This window comes from Lepidochelys olivacea (assembly GCF_965140295.1).
Source record: "Lepidochelys olivacea isolate rLepOli2 genome assembly, chromosome: 13".
NCBI classification, from domain to species: Eukaryota; Metazoa; Chordata; order Testudines; family Cheloniidae; genus Lepidochelys; species Lepidochelys olivacea.
The window spans coordinates 692,439-716,638 of record NC_140423.1 but is presented as its reverse complement, the minus strand read 5'-3'; the positions used below and the strand labels follow the sequence as shown (position 1 = coordinate 716,638).

The window sequence follows — 24,200 nt, the reverse complement described above, 5'->3', positions numbered from 1 at the left end:
CTGCGGGGGAGGGGTGGGGCACGCTGCACTGGGGCAGCTGCGGGGGAGGGGCAGGGCACGCTGCACTGGGGCAGCTGCAGGCCAGACAGCTCCCTGTAACCTGGGCCTGTGTTCCGGTGTCCTGGGGATTCTTACGTGGGCATTGAGGCATAAACCTTTGCCAGAGCTTCTCCCTTGTCCCCAGCCAGGGTTTCCTCTCTACAATGAATGTGCAGTGGGAAATGCACAAAGCAACAGGAAGTCCCTGGGACATTCTCCTCTACAGAAAGCAGAAGAGTCTGGAACCCACAGGGCCCTCGCCACATCCCCTGGGAATTTCTCCAAGCAGGGAGGCAGTGTGGGAGCCTCCCACACTCACCAGGAGCTGCTGGATTCTCTGTCCTCCCCTCTTTCTGTGTTCATGGCCCTTGAAAGCAGATACTGCCCTCTTCGGGGAGGGTGGGTCCTCTGGGGAGACACTATCCCCCTTGTTGGCGGGCCCCTCTGGGCAGATATTGTGTCCTCATGGGGGTCTCCATTTCATCTTCACAGCTTAATCCCAGATGGGAATTACTGAAACCCACCTCAAGAAACTGAACTGAAACCTTGAGCTTCTGCTTCCAGGCTGTTAGCAGGAAAAGCACAAACACCCCCTCCTGCGTGTGGGCCCCAGGATCCCAGCCTGCTGGCAGGGGCTGGATTCCCCAGAATTGCTCAGGCATAGATACAGACTTCCGCTGGCCTGGAGAGGGGGGCAGGACCTGCAGGTGGCTGACAGGAACCTGGAGGGAGTCAGAAATCCCTGTGACTGGAGAGAAATGATCCAAAGGGCCCCGGAGACCCTAGAGAGACAGTCCAGGGAACCCAACTAATCCAACTGCCCGCCAGCTGGCTGAGGGCTCCTCTCCACCCCCTGTCCCCACCCCCTGCTTCTCTCAGCCCCCTGGCTGGACCCCAGTGCACCTCCGGCTCTGGGCAGTCTCTGCTTCCCACTATCTGTGGGGCCCCACCTGTCTCCCCGCAGCTGAGCCACCTGGGACTGGTGCAGAAGCCTGGCCAGTCTCAGCCATGTGTGTGTGCGGGGGGAACAGTGTGGGGGGCTTGGCTGGGCCCCTCCAGGCAAGTGCGTCTTGAGGGACCCCAGCTAGGGCAGGTCCTGGCCTGGCTGATCGCACCACTCCCGAGGGGCCAGAGCAATTGCCAGCCCTGGGACCAGCCCTGGCTGCGCTGCTGGCTCAGCCCGGCAGACAAAGTCACCTCCCAGCAGGGCCAGTGAATGCGGTCGGGAGGCAGAGCGTGGGGGAATGGGTCTGTGGGGAGTATTTATGGGGGGTGCTGGGCTGTGAAGGGGCACAGAGGATCTGTGTGTGTTGGGGCACTAGGGAGTGGGGGTTCTGTGGGGGGTGCTGGGCATTTGTGGGTGGGTCTGGGGGGCAGTGTGGGGCATAGTGGGTCCGGGGGGGCCTCTGGCCATAGGGAGTCGGGGTGTGTTGGGTGGTACGGCATGGGCCCACCCGAGGGGAAGGGGCATGTTGGCAGCACAAGGCCAGGCAGGCCACTGTGTGTCTGGCAACTGTTGGTTTGTAAATAGTGCCCTTGCATTGGGCGGAGCAGGGTCTGCCATGCCAGGCCCCATTGCCCCTGGCTGGCCCCTCGCTCTGGGGACTGACCAAAGGCCCATCTAGCCCAGTACCCTGTCTGCCGACTGTGGCCGGTGCCAGAGGCTTCAGAGGGAAGGAACAGAACCGGGAATCACCAAGTGATCCATCCCCTGTCGCTCATTGCCAGCTTCTGGCAGACAGAGGCTAGGGACACCATACATTGGTCCCGCTCGCTTGTAAAACTGTTTGCCTCCAGAACTCCTACTGGGAGGCTGGTCCAGAACCTCAGCTTCTGATGGTCCGTAACTTTCTAAATTCCAGCTGCAATTTGTTCCTGGCTGGTTTCTAGCTGTTCAGTCTTGTACCAGCCTTGTTCTTTAGCTTCAATAGCTCTTCACCCTCTCTGGGGTTAATCCCCAATGTGTTTCCAGAGTGCACTCATAGGCTTGCTCAGCTTGCTTTTTGCTAGACTAACCAAGCCAGGCTCTTCTCATGAAATCAGCCCTCCAGTCTCCTGAGCACCTAGTCACTCTTCTCTGGCTCTGCCCCTGCTCCAGTGTAAATTAATCCTTCTTGACCACGGGTGCCCAGCCTGCACACAGGATTCCACCTGTGGGCTCACCAGGCCTTGGGCAATGGCATTACTATTCTTCTCTAGCGCCTGGAGCTGCTTCACCGGGGACATCCTAGGCTCGCATTTGCCTTTGTCACGGCCACATTATGTTGGTGACTCATAGTCATCCTGGCAGCTTGACCCTTCAGTCTGGTGGGCAGAAGGGGCAGCCCGGCGCTCGTCCCACTCGACCCCCGCACATTCTCTGGGTGGGCCAGACGGCCTGCCCCCCCTGTCTTCGGGGGCAGATCACCAAGGGACCCCAGTGTTCCTGTGTCTCCGATGCACTGGCCTCCGCTGCTCCCCACCAGTCACGGCGTGCCCCAGCCCCTAGCGGCCCCCGGCACTGATGGGCCCTGCTGTTGTCCCCAGGGCCTTGTGGGGCGATGGCCCTGTCTGCCCTGGGGCGGGGAGCTGCCTGCAGGCTGCGCTGGAAGTTCCTAGCTGCCCAGTGCCATAGGCTGACTCGCTGCTGTGGCCAGGCTGACACAGAGCCAAGAGCTGCCTGGGGGCACGGGTGCTGTGGCGGGGGGCGGCGCACCCCCTGGCTTGACATGGTTTCCATCACACATGGGGTTTGCAGTTCGGGTTAATGGCTCCCAGCACCCTCCATGCCCCTGGGGACGCGGCTCCAGCGAGGGGGCCCTTCCAGCCTGGCTGCTTTGCACACGCTGCCCTGCCAGGGGCCCGCTGGTCACAGGCTGCCTGGGGAAGTCCTGGCCCAGGCGAGCCCCAGCGGTGGATGCCGAGGGAGGAGGAGTTTTGCTGCTGGGGGCTGCCCAGCCCCTTTCCTGGGCGGGTGTTGAGGCTGAGGAGTTTATAGCAGCTCTGCCTCTCCTCCCTCCCAGCTGCTTGCCAAAGGCCCAGCTGCACCATGCCACCTTGCCGCCTGCTCTGCCTGCTGCTCGGGGGCTGTCTGCTCACGGTGAGTTTCACTTTCTTTCCCTGGGAAGCCCGCGATGGTGCAGCCGGCTGCAGAGCCCTGGCACGCAGAGCCCGGCTCCCTAGGGCACTCGGGGGCTTGGCAGGGCTCTGCCCTGCCGTCTCATAGGAGCCAATGCCCCTACCCGGGCAGCGAGGGGGCGAGAGGGTGGCACTGCCCCACTTCCCCTCCCTTGGGCCTCACTGGCAGAGCGAATCCCGAGCCTGGTGCCACTCGAGGGCCGATCGGAGGAGGGTGTTCTCCGGCCTGGAGGGGGCCAGCGACAGCCCCCGGTGCTGCGCAGACTGGGGTGTGGTGGGCGAGATGCAGGGCTCCCTCTGGCTGGCTGGAATCACAGCTCCCTCGACATGAGCGATGGCACCAGGAGTGCACAGGGCGGATCCCGCCCTACAGCCCATGGCCCCGGGCTCTGCCCAGGTTCCTTGTAAAGGCCCCGTGATGCGTCTTCCATCCCTGCCCTGGAGCTGCCAGGGCTGGCAGAATATACCCAGCTGCGGGGGGGGGGGGGTGTGTGGCCTCCAGTGGTGTTTACAGGCTCTGCTCTTGGGGTGGGGGAGAGAGCCCCGAGGGGAGGGGAGGGGAGCGCATATCCCCCATCTCTGTCCTCTCCCCCTATCCTGGGCTTGGGGATCTTGCCTGGAGGGAACCTAGGCTCACAGCATCTGTGAGAACGAAGGCTCCTGCTCTGGCCTGGCAGTTTGCTGGTTCCTCATTTTTGTGGCTGGGAATTTCCCTTCATCTGCTTTGATTTCCCTGCCTCCCAGACGGTCCACCCTGCTGTCTGGCACCCCTGGGGCTCCAGGTTTTGACTGGGGTGTAGTGGGGAGGGAGGGCAGGATCTGGAGTCCCTATTCCCTGTCCAAAGGGCCCAGCCGGAGCTGGGGCCAGGCTGCTGCCCTGCTCCCCTCTAGCCAGGCTACTGGCTTCACTTTCACTTTCTTTCTGAAATAGGGGGTTGGAGTAACCACCAGAGACAAAGCAAGAGCTGAGCCCACACCCAGCCACTGCTCTCCTGCTGCTCCGGGACCCTGGCTCCGGTTAGGGAGCGTAACTGTGGCATAGGGACAGCAGGGGCAGGGCTGGTTTGAGGGGGCAGGAGAGGTGGCCAGAGGGATGGGGCAGCTTTGGGTAACAAAGAAGGTGCTGGGGGAGGATACAAGCTGTGACAGTGTCCAGGAATGCAACAGGCACCAGTCCCAGGCCTGCAAGGAAGCAAAAGTAAATAGCGGCCTGATGCAGCGTGGCACTCCCCAAGGACGCCAGGGATGCTCCCGAACCAGCATAGATGGCAGCTGAACAAGCAACGCTGGGGCTGCCAGATTCCAAGCAGAGGCTCCGGGGTTCCACTCTCCAAATGTGGGGAGGGGCTGGACCAGGCCTGCAGCATGGGCCTGAACTAGGCATTTTGAGGGGGAAGACGCAGGGGCTATGGTTGCCAATTTTGGTGGACGTATTCCTGGAGGTTTCAGCACAAGACATAATCTCTGATTAATGTTTAATTTGTAATTCCTGGAGACTCCAGGACAATCCTGTAGGGTTGGCAAAGCAGGGGCCCGGCCCAGGCTGGGGGTTTGGGCCCCATTCAGTTCCCCTTCCCAACATGGAGGCTGCTAGTGACACGGGAGGTCAGAATCTTTCTTCTTGATTCCCCTTTCAGCCCAAATCCTGTTTCTCAGAGAACTCCCCGGGGCAGCCAGGGCTCTGCCAGCATGCGCCCGTTGGCCGCTCCCGGGCAGGGCCGGCTCCAGCGTTTTTGCCGCCCCAAGCGGCAAAAACAAAACAAAACAAAAAACCTTGCCACCAAACACGGAGGCGGAGTGATGGTGCAGCTGCCAAATTGCTGCCGGCGACTGAAGAAGAGTCGCGTCCCCGCTGCTGAATTGGCGCAGTGCGTGAAGCACGCTGTGACGGAGCAGCTGCCGAATTCCCACTGCCGCCGAGGGCGGATTGCCGCCCCAGAGCCCGCCGTCCTGCCGCCCCTTTACATTGGCCGCCCCAGGCACCTGCTTGGTTCGCTGGTGCAGGGCTGGGGCTTGGTGGGTCACTGTCACAAGCGGGAGAAGAGGCTCCCCTGGGGCACCAGGGCTGCCCCAGATCCAAGCCCCAGTGCCTACAGGCTCCTCCCTTCAACCCCCCTTGACCTGGGAGGATGGCCCCACGGCGACGGGAGGAAGGGGCAGTTGGGTCTGCTCTGTGCCCTGCCCCCCGCCGCAGGGGTTGAAGCTGGCAGCCCGTGGGCAGGGGCAGGCAGGGCGGTAACTCCTGTCAGTGGCGCCCAGGCGTGCCCTGTTGGCACAGTCTGCCACCCGAGTGGCACCGTGCTCACTAGCTGCGAGGTGAAGCAGGAGAGAGAGCTGCACCCGCACACCACACCGGAACCGGTGGGATCCCACTTCAAGGGAGGCCTGGCACTGCGGAGGCAGCTGAACCCAGCTGTGCACGATCTGTGGTTAACGTGGGTGTTGGTGAGAGTGCAGGGAGCAGCGTCTGCACAGGGCCTGGGATGCAGAGGCCAAGTGAGCTGCCTGCAGGAGCGAGGGGGCAAGGAAGAATGGGGGGGGGTCATGGAGCATGGACCCATCCCTGGCTGAACTCGCTGCTCTCTTCTGTTCCAGCACTGGGCGTCTGGCAGCGACGTGAACTGCACCCCAGAGCAGTATCCGCATGATGGCAGGTGCTGCCGCCGCTGTGGGCCAGGTATGGAGCAGTGTCCCGACTCCGGGCAGCCTCGCCGGGGGCTGGGACGTGACTCTCTGCCTTGCTCCCCTGAGGCAGCCGGGGTTCTCAGTCTTCCCTACAGCGCCTCCTGCTGGGAGAGGCTGGGTCTGGCCGTGCTGGGTCTGGCAGCAGGAGGCGCTGTTCTTCGCTGACCCCTGCGTGCTCTGCGTTGCAGGAGAGAAGCTGCTGTCTGACTGCACGGCCTCGAAGAACACTGACTGCGGGGCGTGCGAGGCAAGACACTTCCAGTCCGGCTGGACCAAGGAGAGACACTGCACCCCCCACAGATCCTGCGATTTGAGTAGGTGCCGTTGGGGGTGTTCATTCTTGGGGGAGGTGAAACCAGGCCTCCTGGCTAATGTTCAGCGGCTCCTGGGGTCCTTGCAGCCTGGCACCCGCCCCCTGCTCACCTGCCATCCTAGGCTCATGGCCTGCTTGGCAGGAGGTGCTGCCGGCACCGACTCCCTGGAGTGCTGATCCCTTGTCTCATCCCCTTTGCCCAGACGCTGGACTTCTCACGAGGAGCCCCGGGGATGCCAAGCGCGATGCCGTGTGCGAGTGCCTGCAGGGCATGTTCTGCTCCAGCCCCGCCTGCCAGACCTGCTTGAACGTCACGAAGTGCAAGCCGGGCGAAGGAGTCGCTCGGAAAGGTGAGGTGATGCTCCAGCTAGCCGAGAGCTCCCCTGCTGGGGGCCAGGGCTGGAGCTGATTCACCCCAGCGCGGCCCAGGGATCACGCCCCCCAGATCAGAGTCCCACCAGGGCTTCCCCTACAAGGGGTGCCAGGGTCTTGCCCTAGTGAGGGGCACCCAGTGCTTCCTGGGGAGACGCGCACAGGCTGGCATCACTCAGCTGTTCCATCCCCTGCTGCAGTTGCCCGAGGGCTTTGGGAACTAGGGGCCCTGCCTGGCACCTGCAAACCACCTTGCCTTCCCCTGGCATGACACTGACCTGCCCTTTGCCCACTCTGCTCCATTCCAGCCGACAACTTTTCAGACACAGCCTGCGTGCCGTGTGAACATGGCAGCTTCTCCAACACCTCCTCCGCCTCCGAGCCGTGCCGCCCCTGGACAAGGTACAGACCCGAAACTCCTGATTCAAAGGCAGCTGAGGCTGCGCCCACACCAGCCCTCTCTCTGCCACACAGCCCGTGCTGCTCATGCCAGCTCAGCTCCTGCTGCAGGTGGCATGGGTGGGGGGGGTGCACCACATAGGTGCAGCAGCAGGTGACCTGAGCCCTGGTAGGGCCTGGGTGGGGTGGCACAGACTGTGAGCGCAGGCCGGGGGAGTGGGCACAGGGGCAAGCAGAGCACCCCAGCCACCCTGTCATCTCGGCTGCCAGGCCCAGCAGCTGCCTTCTTCCCCTTTGCTGCTCTTGCCACCACTGGAAATGGGCAGTGGGCAGCACGTGGGTGAGTGGAGCGGGCTGCAAGGGCCGTCCCTTGGCCATGCGCCCCGGAGAGCGCCCCTTCCAGCCCAGCGCCCCCCGGCTGCGCAGCAGGGACAAAAGGGCCAGAAGAACCCAGTCTGACCCTTAGTCTAACCCCCGCATAGCACCCCCCATAACCACTGGGGGGGAGAAGAGCTGAGCCCCGCATGGCACCCCCCATAACCACTGGGGGGGAGAAGAGCTGAGCCCCGCATGGCACCCCCCATAACCACTGGGGGGGGGAGAAGAGCTGACCCCCGCATGGCACCCCCCATAACCACTGGGGGGGAGAAGAGCTGACCCCCGCATGGCACCCCCCATAACCACTGGGGGGGAGAAGAGCTGAGCCCCGCATGGCACCCCCCATAACCACTGGGGGGGAGAAGAGCTGAGCCCCGCATGGCACCCCCCATAACCACTGGGGGGGGGAGAAGAGCTGACCCCCGCATGGCACCCCCCATAACCACTGGGGGGGGAACAGAGGTGACCCCTGGATGGCACCCCCCATAATCACTGGGGGGAGGGGCAGAGCTGACCCCCGCATGGCACCCCCCATAACTACTGGGGGGGGAGAAGAGCTGACCCCCGCATGGCACCCCCCATAACCACTGGGGGGGGAACAGAGGTGACCACTGGATGGCACCCCCCATAACCACTGGGGGGAGGGACAGAGCTGACCCCTGCGTGGCACCCCCCATAACCCCTGGAGGAATCTTTGGGAACCCGACAGCTGGTCTTGCATTGAGGAGTCCAGGGCTGCGTGTCCCCCTGTCTTTTGGGAAGCCGCTCCTGGGATAATGACACTTTTTCTGCTTGAAATTTGCACCCTGTTTGCTGGCTGCATTTGTCACGTTGCAGCTCCCCCGGCTGGTTCTCTTTTGGCCTCGGTCTGCTAGCAGACATCACCCCACGTAGGGCCTGAGACTGCGACCAAGTCCCCTCGCAGCCGTCTCTTGGCCCTAATAACCCCACCACGCTGTGGCAGGCTCTCCTGGAGGCAGGTTTCCCAGCCCTGAGTCAGTCTCCGAGCTCTTTGCTGAACCCTTCCCAATGGCTCAACCTCCTGGTTGAAGTGAGCCCCCGAGAGCTGGGTGCACTGCTGGGCAGGTGGGGTTACCCATGAGCCCACGTCGCCTGGCCAACCCCGTTGCTGCAGGCCAGGAGCCCGCGGGCCGTACCAGTAGCACCTTGCCGAGGTGCTCCGTGGGGCTCCCAGACGGCCCATCGTGCGCATCATGCTCCGTGTCCCTGCGGCCCAGGGACCAAAGGAGAGCGCCTGGGGCCAGGCCTAGGGGCAGCCGTTGCAGCTCACAGGTATTTCCCGTCTCAGCAGCAGGCCGGGGCAAACACCCCCGGCTGGCGGGTGGCTGCCAGGAGATGCCTGAGGGAGGGCATCACACTCCCTTCCCTGCTATCCAGGCAGAGGGCAGGGCCCAATCCCGTGGTTGAGGGCACGGGCTTCTAGCCGGGCCCCTCCCTTCCTGCAGGCAGCTCCCCACATCTGCCTCCTCAGCTCTGGTCTGGCTACCGGGTGTGAGTGCAGTTGCAGCCAGGGGCTCGCTCTGGATTTAAACCGCTGGGAAGGGGATTGGGGTCCAGCCCACTGAGTTCCCTGGGGCCTGGTCTGTGCTGTTCTCCCCACGCACTGCAGCGCACTGCCAGCTCGTAGCTCCGGGCCCCTTTCACAGCAGCAGCTCTCCTCCTTGTGTGACGTGTTTCCCCGGTGCCCACGTGCAGGGTGCTTTGCTGCCCTCCTGGCTCCAGGTATGAACCCAGCTCTGCCCCTCTCTGCAGGTGTGAGACGCGGGGGCTGGTGCTGAAGACGACTGGGACAAACCTCTTGGATGTGGCTTGTGGTAAGTGCCAAGCAGCCTGTGGCTGTCAGCGTGCAACAGCTGTGCAGATCCCAGGTGGGTGAGTTCTTGGATGGGGAACCCCAGGGCTTTCGAGTCTGGCCAGCACTCTGGCAAGGGGAACCGTGCGCCAGTCTGCCCCAGCGCTCTCCCTGCGAAGGCGTGCAGCGCTGCGGCATCTGCTGCCTGTGGGTGGCACAGAACCCAGGGCCTGGCTGTGTGCGTCAGCTAACGCTTCGCAGTGCGTTCTGCCAGGGCGAGCGTGTTGCGCCGGGGGGGCGCATCCATTCTGCCCCCTCCGGCCCCTGCTGTTGCAGTCCCTGTCTCACAGTGCTGTGCAGCTGTAGAAAGCTGCCAGGTCCTCCCCAGAGTTGGCTGCATTTCACTGGTGGACGCGTTGATCCCTGCAGACACAATACAGTTTGCAAGGAGCTTCAGGCTCCCTTTGAATGCCGATATGCAGTACTTGCCGCTCCTGTTGGTGTGGGGGGTCTCCCCAGCAGTGGGTGCTGTAGGCGGGATGTGGTTGAGAGCGGCTCAGTGTGAGGGGGAGGGCGTTACGCTGGGAGCACAGGGCTCAGCAGCCGTCTCCCTTTTCTCTTGTCAGAGCCTGGCCGTGGCCGTTCCCCAGTGCTGATCTCCATTATGGCCTTTACTGCAGCCTGTCTCTTGGGGCTCACTGTCTTCTGCCTGTATCAGAAAGGTGAGCACGGGGGGCGCGGGAGGGAGGGAGAGGGGACGGGCATCTCCCTCCACTCGTGGGCTGGGCCAGGGCCTGGGCACAGCAGGGTGCTCGCCCTCCACCGCTCATGGCTGAGCCCACCATTCTGCCAACCGGGGGCCTGCCATTGCCCAGGCTTGAGGCATCACGGTTCAGCTTGTTCTGGGGATAAACCTCATGGTTCTGGGGCCCATGTGCGCTAACGCCAGACTGCCATGGCAGTGCCAGCAGCCTGGCTCCCCCTGGCAGGGCACCTGCTGCTTTACCCACTGACCAGCACAGGCTGGGAGCTCTGTGAGGCTGAGTCAAGCCCCAGCCACGGCTCTGGCCTGTAGCACCCTGGGCAGCAGGGGACACAATGGCAGAGCCCAGATCAAGGTGAGCATGTGTTCATGCCGTGCTGGGCCTGGCCGGGGCAGCCCCCCCATCCCGCCATGGGGTGTCTGGGCTGGGCCTGGCTGGGGCTCTCATCTTCTCCCCCTCCCCACCCTGGGTGTCCACACTGGGCCTGGCCGGAGTCTCACTCTCCCCCTCTGTCCCCATCCCCGTCTAGGTCTGCAGCAGTGCACACAGAAGCAGGTACGTCACCCAGCGCTGCCCACGCTCCCCGGGGCCGGAAAGCAGCTGCCAGGCGGCCGAGCACGGTCAGGGACCTGGCCCCGAGCAGGGGGTTCCCCTTCCCGGCCCACCGGGACAGGCCACATGCTCTGCCCCGAGCGGCTGCTGCTCCCCGGGCAGGCAGCACCAGGCCCCGGGGTCCCCCTGCTGCTCGCTGGCGTGGGGGAGCAGGGACGGGCCAGAGGGGACGACAGAGCAGGTGCAGAGCGAGATGCCCTGGGGTGGGAGCCAGCCTGGGCCCTGTCCCCGTGGGGGCAAAAGGGGTGTTGTCCCAAGCCTGGCCCCGAGGGGACACCGCCCTGTGCGGGGAGGGCAGTGGGGCCTTCCCAGGGGGCTGGGGCAGAGTCCGTGCGTCTGCCCCGGAGAGGGGGGTTGTGCCGGGGGGCGTAGGCCCCGTTATCCCGCAGCAGCCCAGCAGGGGGCAGCAGCAGCCCGGGGAGAGGCGTAGGTCTGGCCCCACACGGGACCCCTCTGCTCACCTCACCTTCCCCTGCCTGGCAGGGCCTGGAGCTGCCGGATCCCGTGGAGTTTGTGTTGCAGGCACCGCCCCGGCAGCCAGCCACGGCGGGGTGCGAGGAGCACGACGAGCGCCAGGACTTCCCGGTGCAGGAGACCCTGCTGGGGCGCCAGCCCGTGGCGCAGGAGGACGGCAAGGAGAGCCGCATCTCGGAGCAGGAGAGGCTGTAAGGCCCTGTCGCGGGGAGCATCTGCCTCCCCCAGCACACACAGCCAGGGCTGGCCTCCTCCGCCCAGCACACAGCAGGGCCCAGCCCCGGGGGCTGTGCCACGGGGCAACCCGCAGCCCTCCGCCCCTCCTGCCTCGGCCCCGCAGGGTCATTGGCGGGGGCAGAGAGACGGTGCCCAGCACAGCCGGGAGCAGAGCATTCATGGGCGCGTACAGAGAGTGGGGTGGAGCAGCAGCTCTCACCCTTTCCCGACGACTCCTGTACCCTTCAGGGGGCTGATCTGTCTTGCGTACCCCGAGTTTCACCTCACAGAAAAGCGACTTGCTTGCAAAGTCAGACATAGAAATCCCAGAGGGTCCCAGCGCACTAGTACTGAACAATGGCTGGCTTTCTCATTGTACCATATCGTTCTAAAATAAAGCGACTGGAATATGACTATTGTACGTACATTTCAGAGTACGGTGAGTAGAGCAGTATAAACCAGGCAGTGTCCCGATGAAATTTTAGTTTGTTCTGACTTCCCTCGTGCTTTTCATGGAGGCTGTTGTAAAAATAGGTAAATATCTAGATGAGTTGACGTACCCCTCTGTGTACCCCCCCGGGTACGCATCTCCTGGTTGAGAACCACTGGTGTAGGGGGTGCCGCTCCGGGCAGTGGCGGGGCAGCACCCCATGGACAGAGCTGGCCCCAGTGCGGTGCACTGCTCACAGCTGTTGATTCCTCCACCCCCACGGGAATAGAGCCTTTGCGCTCCCAGTCTGCGCTTACGGCCTTGCTGCGTACGAGGGGCTTTAACTGAGCTGAAAGGGGGCAGGGGCCTGGCATGCACCGAGGAGGGGTGAGGCAGGAGGTTGGCAGGGATGGCGGAGAGGGGGTTCAGCATGCAGAGAGGATGAGTAAGCGGCTCACCCCACCACTCTCAGTGCACCCCCCATGCCTGACACCTGCCTCATGGCCCCACACGTGCACCCCCACCTGTGGGTACCCACCCCCGTGCACATACACCAGTTGGCCTACACGTGCTCGCTCACCCCGTGTGCAGGTAAACACATGCAGACATGTATGCTGATACTGGCATGCGTGCATGCCAGGTGCTTGGCTCTCTGCACTGCCCCCCCAGCTGGGCCGAGGGCCCCCCCGTGGAGCCAACCTTCAGAAGGAGTTGGAGTATTTACGGCTGACAGGTTGACATTTCTGTGGTTATTGCTCCTCTCCTCCTCACTCTGCCATTGCCGTTACAATGGGAACAATTATGCTCAATTATTCTCCACCACACCATTGACAAAAAGCTGGTATTTAAACGATAATTATCCTCACAGTGTGCGAGCGCCGCAGCCCACTCCTGGCGCTAGGGTCTCCTTCAATCTCTCCTTGGGCGTCTGCACAGCCCATTGGCAGACCTGCTGCCCAGCCAGCAGCTCGCGGAGCTGGGGTCAGGAGCAGAGCTCCACAGTCCCCATGCCAGGGGAGGATCCCTCCCCCAGGTTATGAGCGTGCCCTGCTATTCTCTGGATCCAGGCAGGATAGATTGGGGGCCTGCACCCTCCCCCAAGGAGACACCCCCCAGCTGAACAGATCGACCCTCATGGCATTCAGCCCCTGTTCCATGCCCCTCCTGTCCCTGGGGCCCCTGGCCGTTCTGAGCCCACGCCTGGATTGCTCAGCAGAAGACAGGACTTGCAGGGTCTGGCCTGCCCAGCGTGACAGCCCTTTCCTGGGGCAGCACTGGTGCAGAGGTCAATGTGGCCCTGCCAGGAGCAGCGGCTGCCCCAGGAATGACAGATGCCCAGTTCCAAGAGGCAAAGGGCAGCGGAATATGTAGGGAGGAGGCACTGTAGGTGAGAAGCCTGGGCATGGGGCTGGACTGGCAGGAACCTGCGTCCCAGCCCAGCTCTGGGGACTAGACCCCCTGCAGAAAGGAAGCTCTCCAGCAGTGTGCCACACTCCCCCGGCTCCCACTCCCCAGAGCCATACAGGGCGTTCCTGGCTGCCTCCCCGGCTCCAGCTGCTGCGGAGCTGCCCTCAGACTGTCCCTGCATGGCAGGGCAGGGCCCAGGGTGTGGGGCTGGATCGGGGCGGTGACGTGTTCCCCATCATTTGCAGGATGCGTTGAGAAAAGCCGAGTCTGGAGTTGATGCTGGGGAGATGGGGTGCCAGGGGCCCTGCTGGTGGCCGTGCCTGGGGGGGGAGAAATCGCCCCAGCTGGCCCTTGCCAGAAGAGACCTGTGGCTCCTGCCAAGTGCAGGTGGCAAGGAGCTGGGCCAGTGGCCTGCTGAGGGGGCCGTGCTGACAGCTGCCTGCCTGCGGCGAGAGCATGGCCCCGCCTGAGGGGGCCGCAGGCTGCGCCCGGGGCATAGCCGAGGCCCTGTGCCAGAAGGCGTCTAGTGGGGTCCAGGCTCCCCACCTGCCTGGCTGGAGGCCCACGTTAGCGGGGAAGTGGCTGGAACGCGTAACCTGGCCAGGCGCGAGCATGACAACACAAAAGAGGCCAGAAATCAGGGCACCGGAAGCAGCTGGAATAGCTGTAAAGGCATGTTATTTAAGGCCCCTCTTAAAACCTAATGCAAGGTGTAGTAAGGGAGTTAAAAGCCTGTTGGCAGCTTTCCTGGTTTAAAGGGGTAACCCATGTGCTGCTCTCCACATGACTCCCCCAGGCCAGCAGGCCAGCAGCCCAGTGCCGGGGGGAGGGCGGGGGACATGGCCCTGCCCTCGGGGCCCCGCTGGGTTCTCACCTGGTGCAAGGCAGCAGGCAGGTCCCAGCAGCACAGCTGATGTCCGGCTGGGGCAGCGGGCAGGATCCAGCCAGGGGGCTGGGCAGCAGGCACAAACGTGGCCTGGACTCAGGGAGGAAAATGACAAATTCAGCACTTGGCCCCTCTGTCCCTTCCCCATGCGGAGCCCCCCCTTCTGACATGCCAGCCACACCCCGCACCCTGGGTGCTCTCACGCTGACCAGCAGGGCCTGGCCCAGAACCCAGCAGCCAGGATGCCTGGGTGCTGGTCCCACCCTGCTGCCAGGTCCCTGACCTCGGGCATGTCTCTGCCCCGCTGAGGTCGGTGGCTTGGCTTGTGAGGGGGGAGGACATTCTCCAGCTCGCAGCTTGCCCGAGGCTGGGATGGCGAATCAGTAGCAGCACCCATTCCAGGTGCCACAGGCGAACTCCCTGCCTGGTCCCGGCCCCGGGCTTGACCCCTGGGTCCCCTTTGTCCACTGCAGCCAGCTGGGATCTGCGCTCCCGGCTCTGCCAGGCGACAGTGCCGGCCTCACCCCCAGCACCTCAGCGCGTGTTAAGGGCAGCGTCACCCGGACCCTGCAGGGCAGCCGAGCCACGACGGGCACAAGCCTGTGGGTGTGGCGGGTTATGTGGCCTCGAGGAGGGCGTGGTGAGTGGAGGGCAGCCAATCCGGCGCCCTGGCATTACTCAAAAGGACAGGCAGCCAGCGTTCTCCTTCCACCCCGGCTGGGGTGGAGACCCTGGGGTGCTGCGGCTGGGGGCTGGCACACTGGGGCTGGGGGCAGTGCAGCTGGCGTGACAGGCCCTGCTTCCCAGCTGTGGTTCGTTTCCTCTCTCCTCCGTCCACCCCAGTGAATTTCACACCAGGCGCCAGGCTGGCTGGCAGCCGGTCAGAACAGCATTGAGCAGCTGTTGGGACTGGGCTGGGGTCAGACTGGTGACCCTGGGGTGAAAGGTCAGCCCCCATTCTCACCACCTCGGGGACTATCTGTGGTTAACGGTGCAGCACCAGCGTGGCACCTGGCCTGCCTTGAGGAACTGTCAGGTTGGACTGCCACAGCTGGCAGGTCTTGCAAGGGTTGGCGTTTTTCTGAAAGCCCCAGCTCCCGGAGTCAGGTGATCATGCAGAGTCTGTGCTTCTGTGTCGAGAAACACACAGGAGTAAGCACCTGCCCCCTCGTTTGTGGAGAGAAGCCAGAGTTCAGGCCTCCAGCGACCCCAAAGCCTCTGCCACCCATAGGCCAGGGGAATGCTTGGCCCCTAGTGCCCCTGGCCAGGCCAACAGGCCAGGGGCGGGAGGGACCAGGGCTGCTGTCCGTGCCAGCCATGCAGGAGATCACCCAAGAGACAGCACTAGTGACAGCGGGGAGCTGTGTCTGTGGTCAGGCCCCTCTCCTGCTGCTGGGGAAGGAGGGTGGCAGCCTCCAAGTGTAGCCAAAGGAGCCAGACAGGGAGAAAGGGATCGACAGCATGAGTGAGAAAATGCGGCATCCCTGTTTACCCCACTGAGCTGGTCGGCAGGGCCCTGCCCCCCCACTGCTGTCTGAGCAGCTTGTGACCACATTGCCCCATCTCCCCTCAGGCACAGAGTGTTTAATACCCGCTCCCGCGTGTCAGACATGTGCCATCTCATTAGCGCGTCTGTCCCCTGAAGTGAGAAGGGAGCGCGCAGGAGACCTAATTGAATGTAACTAATTATTCACTCTGCAGCCGTTCAGTTTAAATGGGATTGTGAGGGACAGAATTACTCATTCTGAAAAGGGGAAAGAAAGAGAGAAAACAAATAGAGGGGATTGTGGAACCGCAGCTCCCGCTCTCCCCAGAATACCAATTACCGGATAAAGTGATTGTATAAATCTTTACTGAGCGAACGAACTGCACCAGTCACTTACTTCTGTCCTGCTGTTATTAGGAAGCAATGAAAAATGATTCCTTGGTCCCGTGTAGTTAAAGGCTCCCAGGCCCTGTCACTCAGCTCCTGCTCCGAGCAGCACTGTGAGGGTAGGCAACGGAGGGTCAGCAGGACAGACCCTGACTGGCAGCCCCGGAAAGGGGGAGAGGGAGAGGTCCCCACCCTTCCTGCAGTGCCGGCACGCTGCAGGCAGCCACCGTGGCTTCTCCCCAGGACACGATGGGAGGCGCAGTCGCTGCCCCCGATCGGAGCAGCTTGGTGCAGCCTGCAGGGATGTAGCCCCAGGAACCGGCATGGGGCCAGAGGGGCTCAGCTCCCCGCCGGGCAGAGGGACACGGAACCACGCAGTGCTCAGACTGAGAGCACATCACCACGTGCAGCTCCCTGCCGACCCCAGGGGCCAAGCCAAGGTTTTACCCCATCCCCTGGACGAGCACGTGCCCCCTCCCTTCCCCCGGGAGACCCAGGCCTCTATGGCAGTGTCACGGAGTCCCCGGGCGATGCTCTGGAACTGCGCCCTACGAAGCCAGGCAGGACTCTGGGGACGTCTCCTTTCTGTGAGCAGCCTGTCTGGAGGGCACACAGCTCACCCAGCTTCCACCTTCCTGGGCTCAGAGCATTCAGCATCCTCTGCCCCTCCGTGCGCTTCCCACAGCGAGTCCACTCAGGCGGGCTCCTGGGGAAGCCAGAGGGTCCTGCCCCCCAACTCTGCAGTCAGACGTGACTCTCAGCCAGCCAGTAAAATAGAAGGTTTATTAGACGACAGGAACACGGTCTAACACAGAGCTTGTAGGTGCAGAGAACCGGACCCCTCAGCTGGGTCCATTTTGGGGGGCAGTGAGCCAGACAACCACATCTGCCCTTCAGTCCATGTCCCCAGCCAGCCCAAACTGACTCCCCCTCCAGCCCCTCCTCCTCTGGGCTTTGTCCCTTTCCCGGGCCAGGAGGTCCCCTGATTCCTTTGTTCTCCAACACTTTAGCTCTCACCTTGCAGGGGGAAGGGCCCAGGCCATCCGTTGCCAGGAAACAGGGTGTCGGCCATTTATGTATCCTGGCCCTTTGCTCTGCAACAATCACACCCCCTTATCCCACCACCTAGACCACGGGTCGGCAACCTATGGCACGCGTGCCAAAGGCGGCACGAGAGCCGATTTTTATGGCATGCTGCTCCCTGCCGGGTGCCATCCGCTGGCCCTGCTCAGCCCGCGGCTGAACCCAGGCCGGGACCCCGGCAGGCAGCAGTGGGCCATTCAAAATCCTGCCCGCCCCGGCTCGCTCTTCTCCGGGGACAGGGTGAAGGAGCCGAGAAGCGGAGCTGCAGCTCTCCCTCCCTGCTCCGGGGAGGAGGTGGAGAAGAGGTGGGGACGGGGCTGTGGGGATGGGGGGTGGGATCAGGGCAGATCCCCTCCAGCCCCCTGCCATGAGCCGCTCTGAGCAGGGGCCTGGGAGCACCCCCATGACTCCAGCCCACACCCCCAGCCCTCTGCCCTGACCCCTGCACCCCCCCAGCCCTCTGCCCTGGCCCCTGCACCCCCCCACCCCTCTGCCCTGACCCCTGAACCCCCTCACACACACCCAGCCCTCTGCCCTGACCCCTGCACCCCCTCACACACACACACCCCTCTGCCCTGATCCCTGCACCCCCTCACACACACCCAGCCCTCTGCCCTGACCTCTGCACCCCCCCAGCCCTCTGCCCTGACTCCTGCACCTCCCCACACACCTCTGCCCTGACCCCTGAACCCCCCCACCCCTCTGCCCTGACCCCTGCACCTCCCCACACACACCCACTCCTCTGCCCTGACCCCTGCACCTCCCCACACACACCCACCCCTCTGCCCTGACCCCTGCACACCCCCAGCCCTCTGCCCTGACCCCTGAACCCCCTCACCCCCTCACACACACCCAGCCCTCTGCCCTGACCCCTGAACCCCCTCACCCCCTCACACACACCCAGCCCTCTGCCCTGACCCCTGCACCCCCCCAGCCCTCTGCCCTGATCCCTGCACCCCCTCAAACACACCCACCCCTCTGCCCTGACCCCTGCACCCCCTCACACACCCCCAGCCCTCTGCCCTGACCCCTGCACCTCCCCACACACACACCCCCCTCTGCCCTGACCCCTGCACCCCCCCAGCCCTCTGCCCTGACCCCTCACCCCCTCACACACACCCACTCCTCTGCCCTGACCCCTGCACCTCCCCACACACACCCACCCCTCTGCCCTGACCCCTGCACACCCCCAGCCCTCTGCCCTGACCCCTGAACCCCCTCACCCCCTCACACACACCCAGCCCTCTGCCCTGACCCCTGAACCCCCCCACCCCTCTGCCCTGACCCCTGCACCCCCTCACACACCCCCAGCCCTCTGCCCTGACCCCTGCACCTCCCCACACACCCCCAGCCCTCTGCCCTGACCCCTGCACCCCCTCACACACACACAGCCCTCTGCCCTGACCCCTGCACCTCCCCACACACCCCCAGCCCTCTGCCCTGACCCCTGCACCTCCCCACACCCCCCCAGCCCTCTGCCCTGACCCCTGCACCCCCCCAGCCCTCTGCCCTGACCCCTGCACCCCCTCACACATACCCAGCCCTCTGCCCTGACCCCTGCACACCCCCAGCCCTCTGCCCTGATCCCTGCACCCCCTCACACACACCCAGCCCTCTGCCCTGACCCCTGCACCTGCCCACGACCCCTGTCCTTGCTGCTGCACCCCCCACACATACCTAGCCTCCTCCACACCCCATGTCCTGACTCTTGCACCCGCCACATTCCCACCCCCATCCTGAGCACCAAATGGGAGCTCCTGCACCCCCCCCACCTCCCGATATTCCCACCTGCACCCCTCGCACCAAATGGGAGCTGCCCAGGTAAGCGCTCCACCCCCAAACCTCCTGCCCCAACCCTGAGCCCCCTCCCTCATTCTAGCTCTTGGCCAGACCCTTCACCCTAAGCCCCAGCCTGCTCCTTCACGCCCAGCCCTGTGCTCAGCACACTCCCACCCTCAGCTCAGTGCAGAGAGAGAGGAAGAGAATGGGCTAGAACCAGGGAGAAGGTAGGTACCCGCTCTGTGTGGGCAGGGCTGGGATCCCAGACCAGCCGCGGGCTGAGCGGGGCCGGCAGCCGGGACCCTGGCTGGCAGGAGCCGGCAGACGGAACCCCAGACTGGCAGTGGGCCGAGCCCATGGGCACCCAATGGGGTGTCTCCCCCGCTTAGCATCGACCTGCATTAGCACCGTGCCCAGCCCTGCGTCTGAGGCGTCGGTGACACTGAAAAGGGCTTGGCACTGTCCGGGTTTACCAGATTTACCAGGTCCTGATTAGACCCTCCTTCACCGCAGAGAGAGCCCTCTGGCACTGCTCAGTTCAGACCAGCTCGCCTGGCTTCTCCTTCTTACATAGCTCAGTGATGGGGGCAGCTAGGGAGCTCAAGTGGGGTACAAACCTCCGGTCGTACCCCACCATCCCAATAAAGGCCTGGACCTGTTTCTTGGTCTGGAGACCAGGCCCATCTCTGATCCTCTTTACCAGCCTGTTGGAGGAGGGTGATATGCAGAGGTCCAAGTGGGCCAGACCCCACATTACTCCCACAAGCCCCGGAGCAGGGCAGACATGACATTGGATCCGTGGTCTGTAAGGACCTCGCTGGGGATTCCCTCTCTGCTGAAGATGGTGTGATGAAGCGGGACTGTTCTTAATGCTTCCTCTGAATAGTGTGGGGGTGCCTCAGTTTCCCCTATGCAGTTCTTAAGTGTCTAGGTGGTGGGGTAAGGGTGTATGATCATTGCAGAGCCTGAGAGGGCAGGTGTGTGCAGGGGTCTGGACACAGAGAATGGCCGACACCCTGTTTCCTGGCAACTGATGGCCTGGCCCTTCCCTGCTGCAAGGTGAGAGCTAAAGGGTTGGAGAACAAAGGAATCAGGTGACCTCCTGGCCCGGGAAAGGGACAAAGCCCAGAGGAGGAGAGGCTGGATGGAATTTCAGTTTGGGGCTGGCTGGGGACGAGGCGTGAAGGGCAGATGTTGTCTGGCTCACTGCCCCCCAAAATGGACCCGGCTGAGGGGTCCTGTTCTCTGTACCTACAAGCTCTGTTTTAGACCGTATTCCTGTCGTCTAATACACCTTCTGTTTTACTGGCTGGCTGAGAGTCACCTCTGACTGCGGAGTTGTGGGGCAGGACCCTCTGGCTTCCCCAGGAGCCTGCCTGAGCGGACTCGCCATGGGAAGCACACGGAGGGGCAGAGGAGGCTGAATGCTCCGAGGTCGGACCCAGGAAGGTGGAAGTTGTGTGAGCTTCTTGCCCTGCAGACAGGCTGCTCACAGAGAGGAGACTTCACCAGAGTCCTGACTGGCTTCATGGGGAGCAGTTCCAGAGCAGCCTGGGGACTCCGTGACACAGGCCATCAGTTGCCAGGAAACAGGGTGTTGGCCATCCTCTGTGTCCAGACCCCTGCACACACCTGCCCTCTAGGACTCTGCAACAATCATACACCCTTACCCCACCCCCTAGATACTTAAGAACTGCATAGGAGAAACTGAGGCACCCACACACTATTCAGAGGAAACATTAAGAACAGTCCCACTTCGTCACAGTCTGTCACTGTCTCCTTAAGAAGGACACTGTAACCCTGTGCAGAAAGAGAGGGTTGTGCATTAGAAAGTTCACCAAAGCACAGTTAATCGTGCAGCTGGAGGAGGATGACCGCTCTAAGGAGCAGATTCCTGACCCAAATGGGGCTATCGCAGGATCTGGGAGCAGCTGGAGTGGGAGCCAGGCATCCCCAAGACTCCTGTCCCCGACCAGACGAGGGTCTTCACGATCGGGTTCCCTATCCGGGGATCAGAGATGGACGGGATTGGAGCTGAGTCCTAGAGAGCAAGAGGACTGTGGGAGACAGCGAGAGCCCGAGAAAGAGCTGCAGAAGCAGCAGCAGCATGAACTGGCGGTGGGGGAGCGGAGAGGCCTAGGGGACCTCCCCGGGGTGAGTGGGGATAGACCCCGGGGGGCCAGTTCCGCAGGGAACCTCGAGACTAAATTGCTGCCCCTGGTTAAGGAGGGGCGGGATGTGGATGCCCACCTCACTGCCTTTGAGCAGGCTGGAAATTTGAACCAGGGGGACCCTGCGGTAAAGCCCCGGTGTCTAGCTCCTTGCTGGGTCCCAAGGCCATAGACTCCTTCAGCCCGATGGGTGGGGTGGTGGACAGGCTCCCACTCCTGGTCCCAACCTGTATGTCTGTGTGGAGTTTCCTGGGGTCAGGCCCATTGGATCCCCAGTGGGAGCGGAAGGGGATGGTCAATGGGGAGACATTCCAGGGATGGCGAGATCCTGGGACAGAGAGAACTGTTGTCAGGCCCCTGGTGGTGCAGCCTCAGATGCTGAGGGGCTGTGTGAGCTGTGTGAGGATCCCAGGGGTGAAGCCCCTCACCCTGCCTGTGGCCCAGATCCCTGTGTAGACACCAGACGGGTGGGGCTGGCTGGTTGTTGGGGTTCTCCAGGATATCAGCTGTGAGACCCTGTTGGGAGGTGAGCTCAGTGGTTTGAGCTTTGGCCTGCTAAACCCAGGGTTGTGAGTTCAATCCTTGAGGGGGCCATTTAGGGGTATGGGGCAAAAATTGGGGATTGGTCCTGCTTTGAGCAGGGGGTTGGACTAGATGACCTCCTGAGGTCCCTTCCAATCCTGATATTCTATGATTCTATGACTGTGTCTCTTTGGGACAGGATCCAGGCCCTGCTCCTGTAATGGCCAAGGATTTGAATTTGAATCTAGGGAACCAATCGGCAGAGAGGGAAATGGTCAGTGAAAATGCAGATGACCTGGCTGGCAGTGGGGAGGAGCTGCTAGGCTCAGGGTACCTGCCTGCCTGTAACCGGCTCCTGGGGTTGGGTGCGACAGAGAGATGTTCCCTGACCCCCTGCACACCAGAGAGGAGGCTCACGCTGGCTCTGATGCTGTAAGGAGAGCAGAGAGCTTGCTGCCTACCCCCACGGGGACAGTAAGGGCAGCGCTGAGCATGGGGGGAGCTGAGACCACAGCTGAGTGGGGGACCCACAGGCAGGGCAGGTCGGCTGCCAACCAGGTTTGCCTTGCTCAGAGGCGCTGCTGGGAAGTGATCCCACGGCAGGGAGGGAGCGACGAGGGACAGGGCTCAGCGGGGCTGTGACCCCAGGCCCAGTCAGCGAGAGGGGAGACTGGGGAGCTGAGTCTGCAGAGCAGAACAGCTGGGTAGTTAATCTCTCGAGAATGCAGGGGATGGCAGGTCTACTCTCATCTCTAGACACTTTGGATAGGACTTGTCGTCTCTCAGTGACTTTAATATCTAGTTCCTTGTGGAAGCAGAGGTTGGTAAGGGAAGGAAAACAGAGCTTTGAGAGCACAGCTTGTAAAAGGGAACCTGTGAAGGGTAACCGTGATTTGCTGGAAGTAGCTCAGGGTAGTGAGAAAAGCAGCAGTTTATCTGTTGTCAGTGGAAGGTGCTTGGTAAGGGAAGTCTGGATGAGCCTAGGCAGCCTTGTGAACTGATGGCTGTGTCTAGTCAGCAGGGTGGGAAGGGGAGGAGAGTGGCAGATGAGTGTCCCTGGACCTTACCTGTTAGCTGGGTGGAGAATTGTAACAGTGTCTCGGAGTCGCCGGGCGATGCTCTGGAACTGCTCCCCATGAAGCCAGGCAGGACTCTGGGGAAGTCTCCTTTCTGGGAGCAGCCTGTCTTCAGGACACAAAGCTATGATGAAGCGGGACTGTTCTTAATGTTTCCTCCGAATATGGTGGGGGTGCCTCAGTTTCCCCTACACAGTTCTTAAGTGTCTAGGTGGTGAGGTAAGGGTGTATAATCACTGCAGATCCCTAGAGGGCAGGTGTGTGCAGGAGTCTGGACACAGAGAATGGCCGACACCCTGTTTCTGGCAACTGATGGCCTGGGCCCTTCTCCCCTGCAAGGTGAGAGCTAAAGGGTTGGAGAACAAAGGAATCAGGTGACCACCTGGCCCTGGGAAAGGAACGAAGCCCAGAGGAGGAGGGGCTGGAGGGAGTTTAAGTTTGGGGTGGCTGGGACATGGCGTGAAGTGCAGAAGTGGTTGTCTGGCTCACTGCCCCCCAAAATGGACCCAGCTGAGGGATCCGGTTTTCTGCACCTACAAGCTCTGTGTTAGACCATGTTCCTGTCGTCTAATAAACCTTCTGTGTTACTAGCTGGCTGAGAGTCACGTCTGACTGCGGAGTTGGGGGGCAGGACCCTCTGGCTTCCCCAGGAGCCCCGCCTGAGCGGACTCGCTGAGGGGAAGCGCACGGAGGGGCAGAAGATGCTGAATGCTCCGAGGTCAGACCCAGGAAGGTGGAAGCTGTGTGAGCTGTGTGTCCTGCAGACAGGCTGCTCACAGAAAGGCGACTGCCCCAGAGTCCTGACTGGCTTCATGGGGAGCAGTTCCAGAGCATCGCCCAGGGACTCCGTGACAACTGGTGGCAGCGGTGGGATGTACTGCACCCCGTGGATGGCGCTTCCTGCAGTAAGTGACTGGGGAGCAGTAACATGAAGGGGGATTGCCGAGGACCAGGCCTGCTGAAGGCTCAGAGAGGAGCGGTTTCGGGGGGCGGTTAACCCCTGGGAGTGTGTGACCAGCGAGAAGGACTGTGCAGTAATGGGGTCCCCCTGGGAACTGCAGTGAGCAGTCTCAGGGGCGGAGGAGCCTGCAGCTTGGCCCGGGGAGAGAGAAGGACTTTTGCAGTAACAGGGTTCTTCTGGGGATTGCAGTGAGCAGTCCAAGGGGCGGAGGAGTCTGCAGCTCGACCCTGGCAAAGAGGTGGTGACCTTGAGAAGGGCTGGCACACTAGGGGTTCTCCCTGGAAACCGTGGGGAGCTGAGAGCACACAGGCCTGTGAGTCCACAACAACTTGGGAGGAGCGGAGTGATGGCCTGTCACCATCTCCTTAAGAAGGACACTGTAACCCTGTGCAGAAAGAGAGGGTTGTGCATTAGAAAGTTCACCAAAGCAGAGTTAATCGTGCAGCTGGAGGAGGATGACCGCTCTAAGGAGCAGATTCCTGACCCCAAATGGGGCTATCGCAGGATCTGGGAGCAGCTGGAGTGGGAGCCAGGCATCCCCAAGACTCCTGTCCCCGACCAGACGGGGGTCTTCACGATCGGGTTCCCCATCGGGGGATCGGAGATGGACAGGATTGGAGCTGAGTCCAACAGAGCAAGAGGACTGTGGGAGACAGCGAGAGCCCGAGAAAGAGCTGCAGAAGCAGCAGCAGCATGAACTGGCGGTGGGGGAGTGGAGAGGCCTAGGGGACCTCCCCGGGGTGAGTGGGAATAGATCCCGGGGGGCCAGTTCCGCAGGGAACCTCGAGACTAAATTGCTGCCCCTGGTTAAGGAGGGGCGGGATGTGGAT

General features: G+C 62.6%; 1 protein-coding gene across 2 annotated transcripts; it reads left to right on the top strand.

Moving 5' to 3' along the window:
• Nucleotides 1-1,569: 1,569 nt before the first annotated feature.
• CD40 (CD40 molecule) lies at nt 1,570-11,587 on the top strand. 2 transcript variants are annotated; one of them, XM_084645662.1, is made up of 9 exons: nt 1,573-3,118; nt 5,752-5,833; nt 6,030-6,155; nt 6,358-6,504; nt 6,835-6,928; nt 9,077-9,138; nt 9,743-9,838; nt 10,410-10,435; nt 10,976-11,302. In XM_084645662.1, exons 1-9 carry the CDS (start codon nt 3,068-3,070, stop codon nt 11,159-11,161), a joined length of 870 nt encoding a protein of 289 aa, XP_084501788.1. In that variant the 5' UTR covers nt 1,573-3,067; the 3' UTR covers nt 11,162-11,302. The 2 variants fall into 2 exon arrangements, with proteins under 2 accessions (XP_084501787.1, XP_084501788.1); XM_084645661.1 differs by lacking the exon at nt 10,410-10,435 and having other exon boundaries at nt 1,570-3,118; nt 10,976-11,587.
• Nucleotides 11,588-24,200: the final 12,613 nt, after the last annotated feature.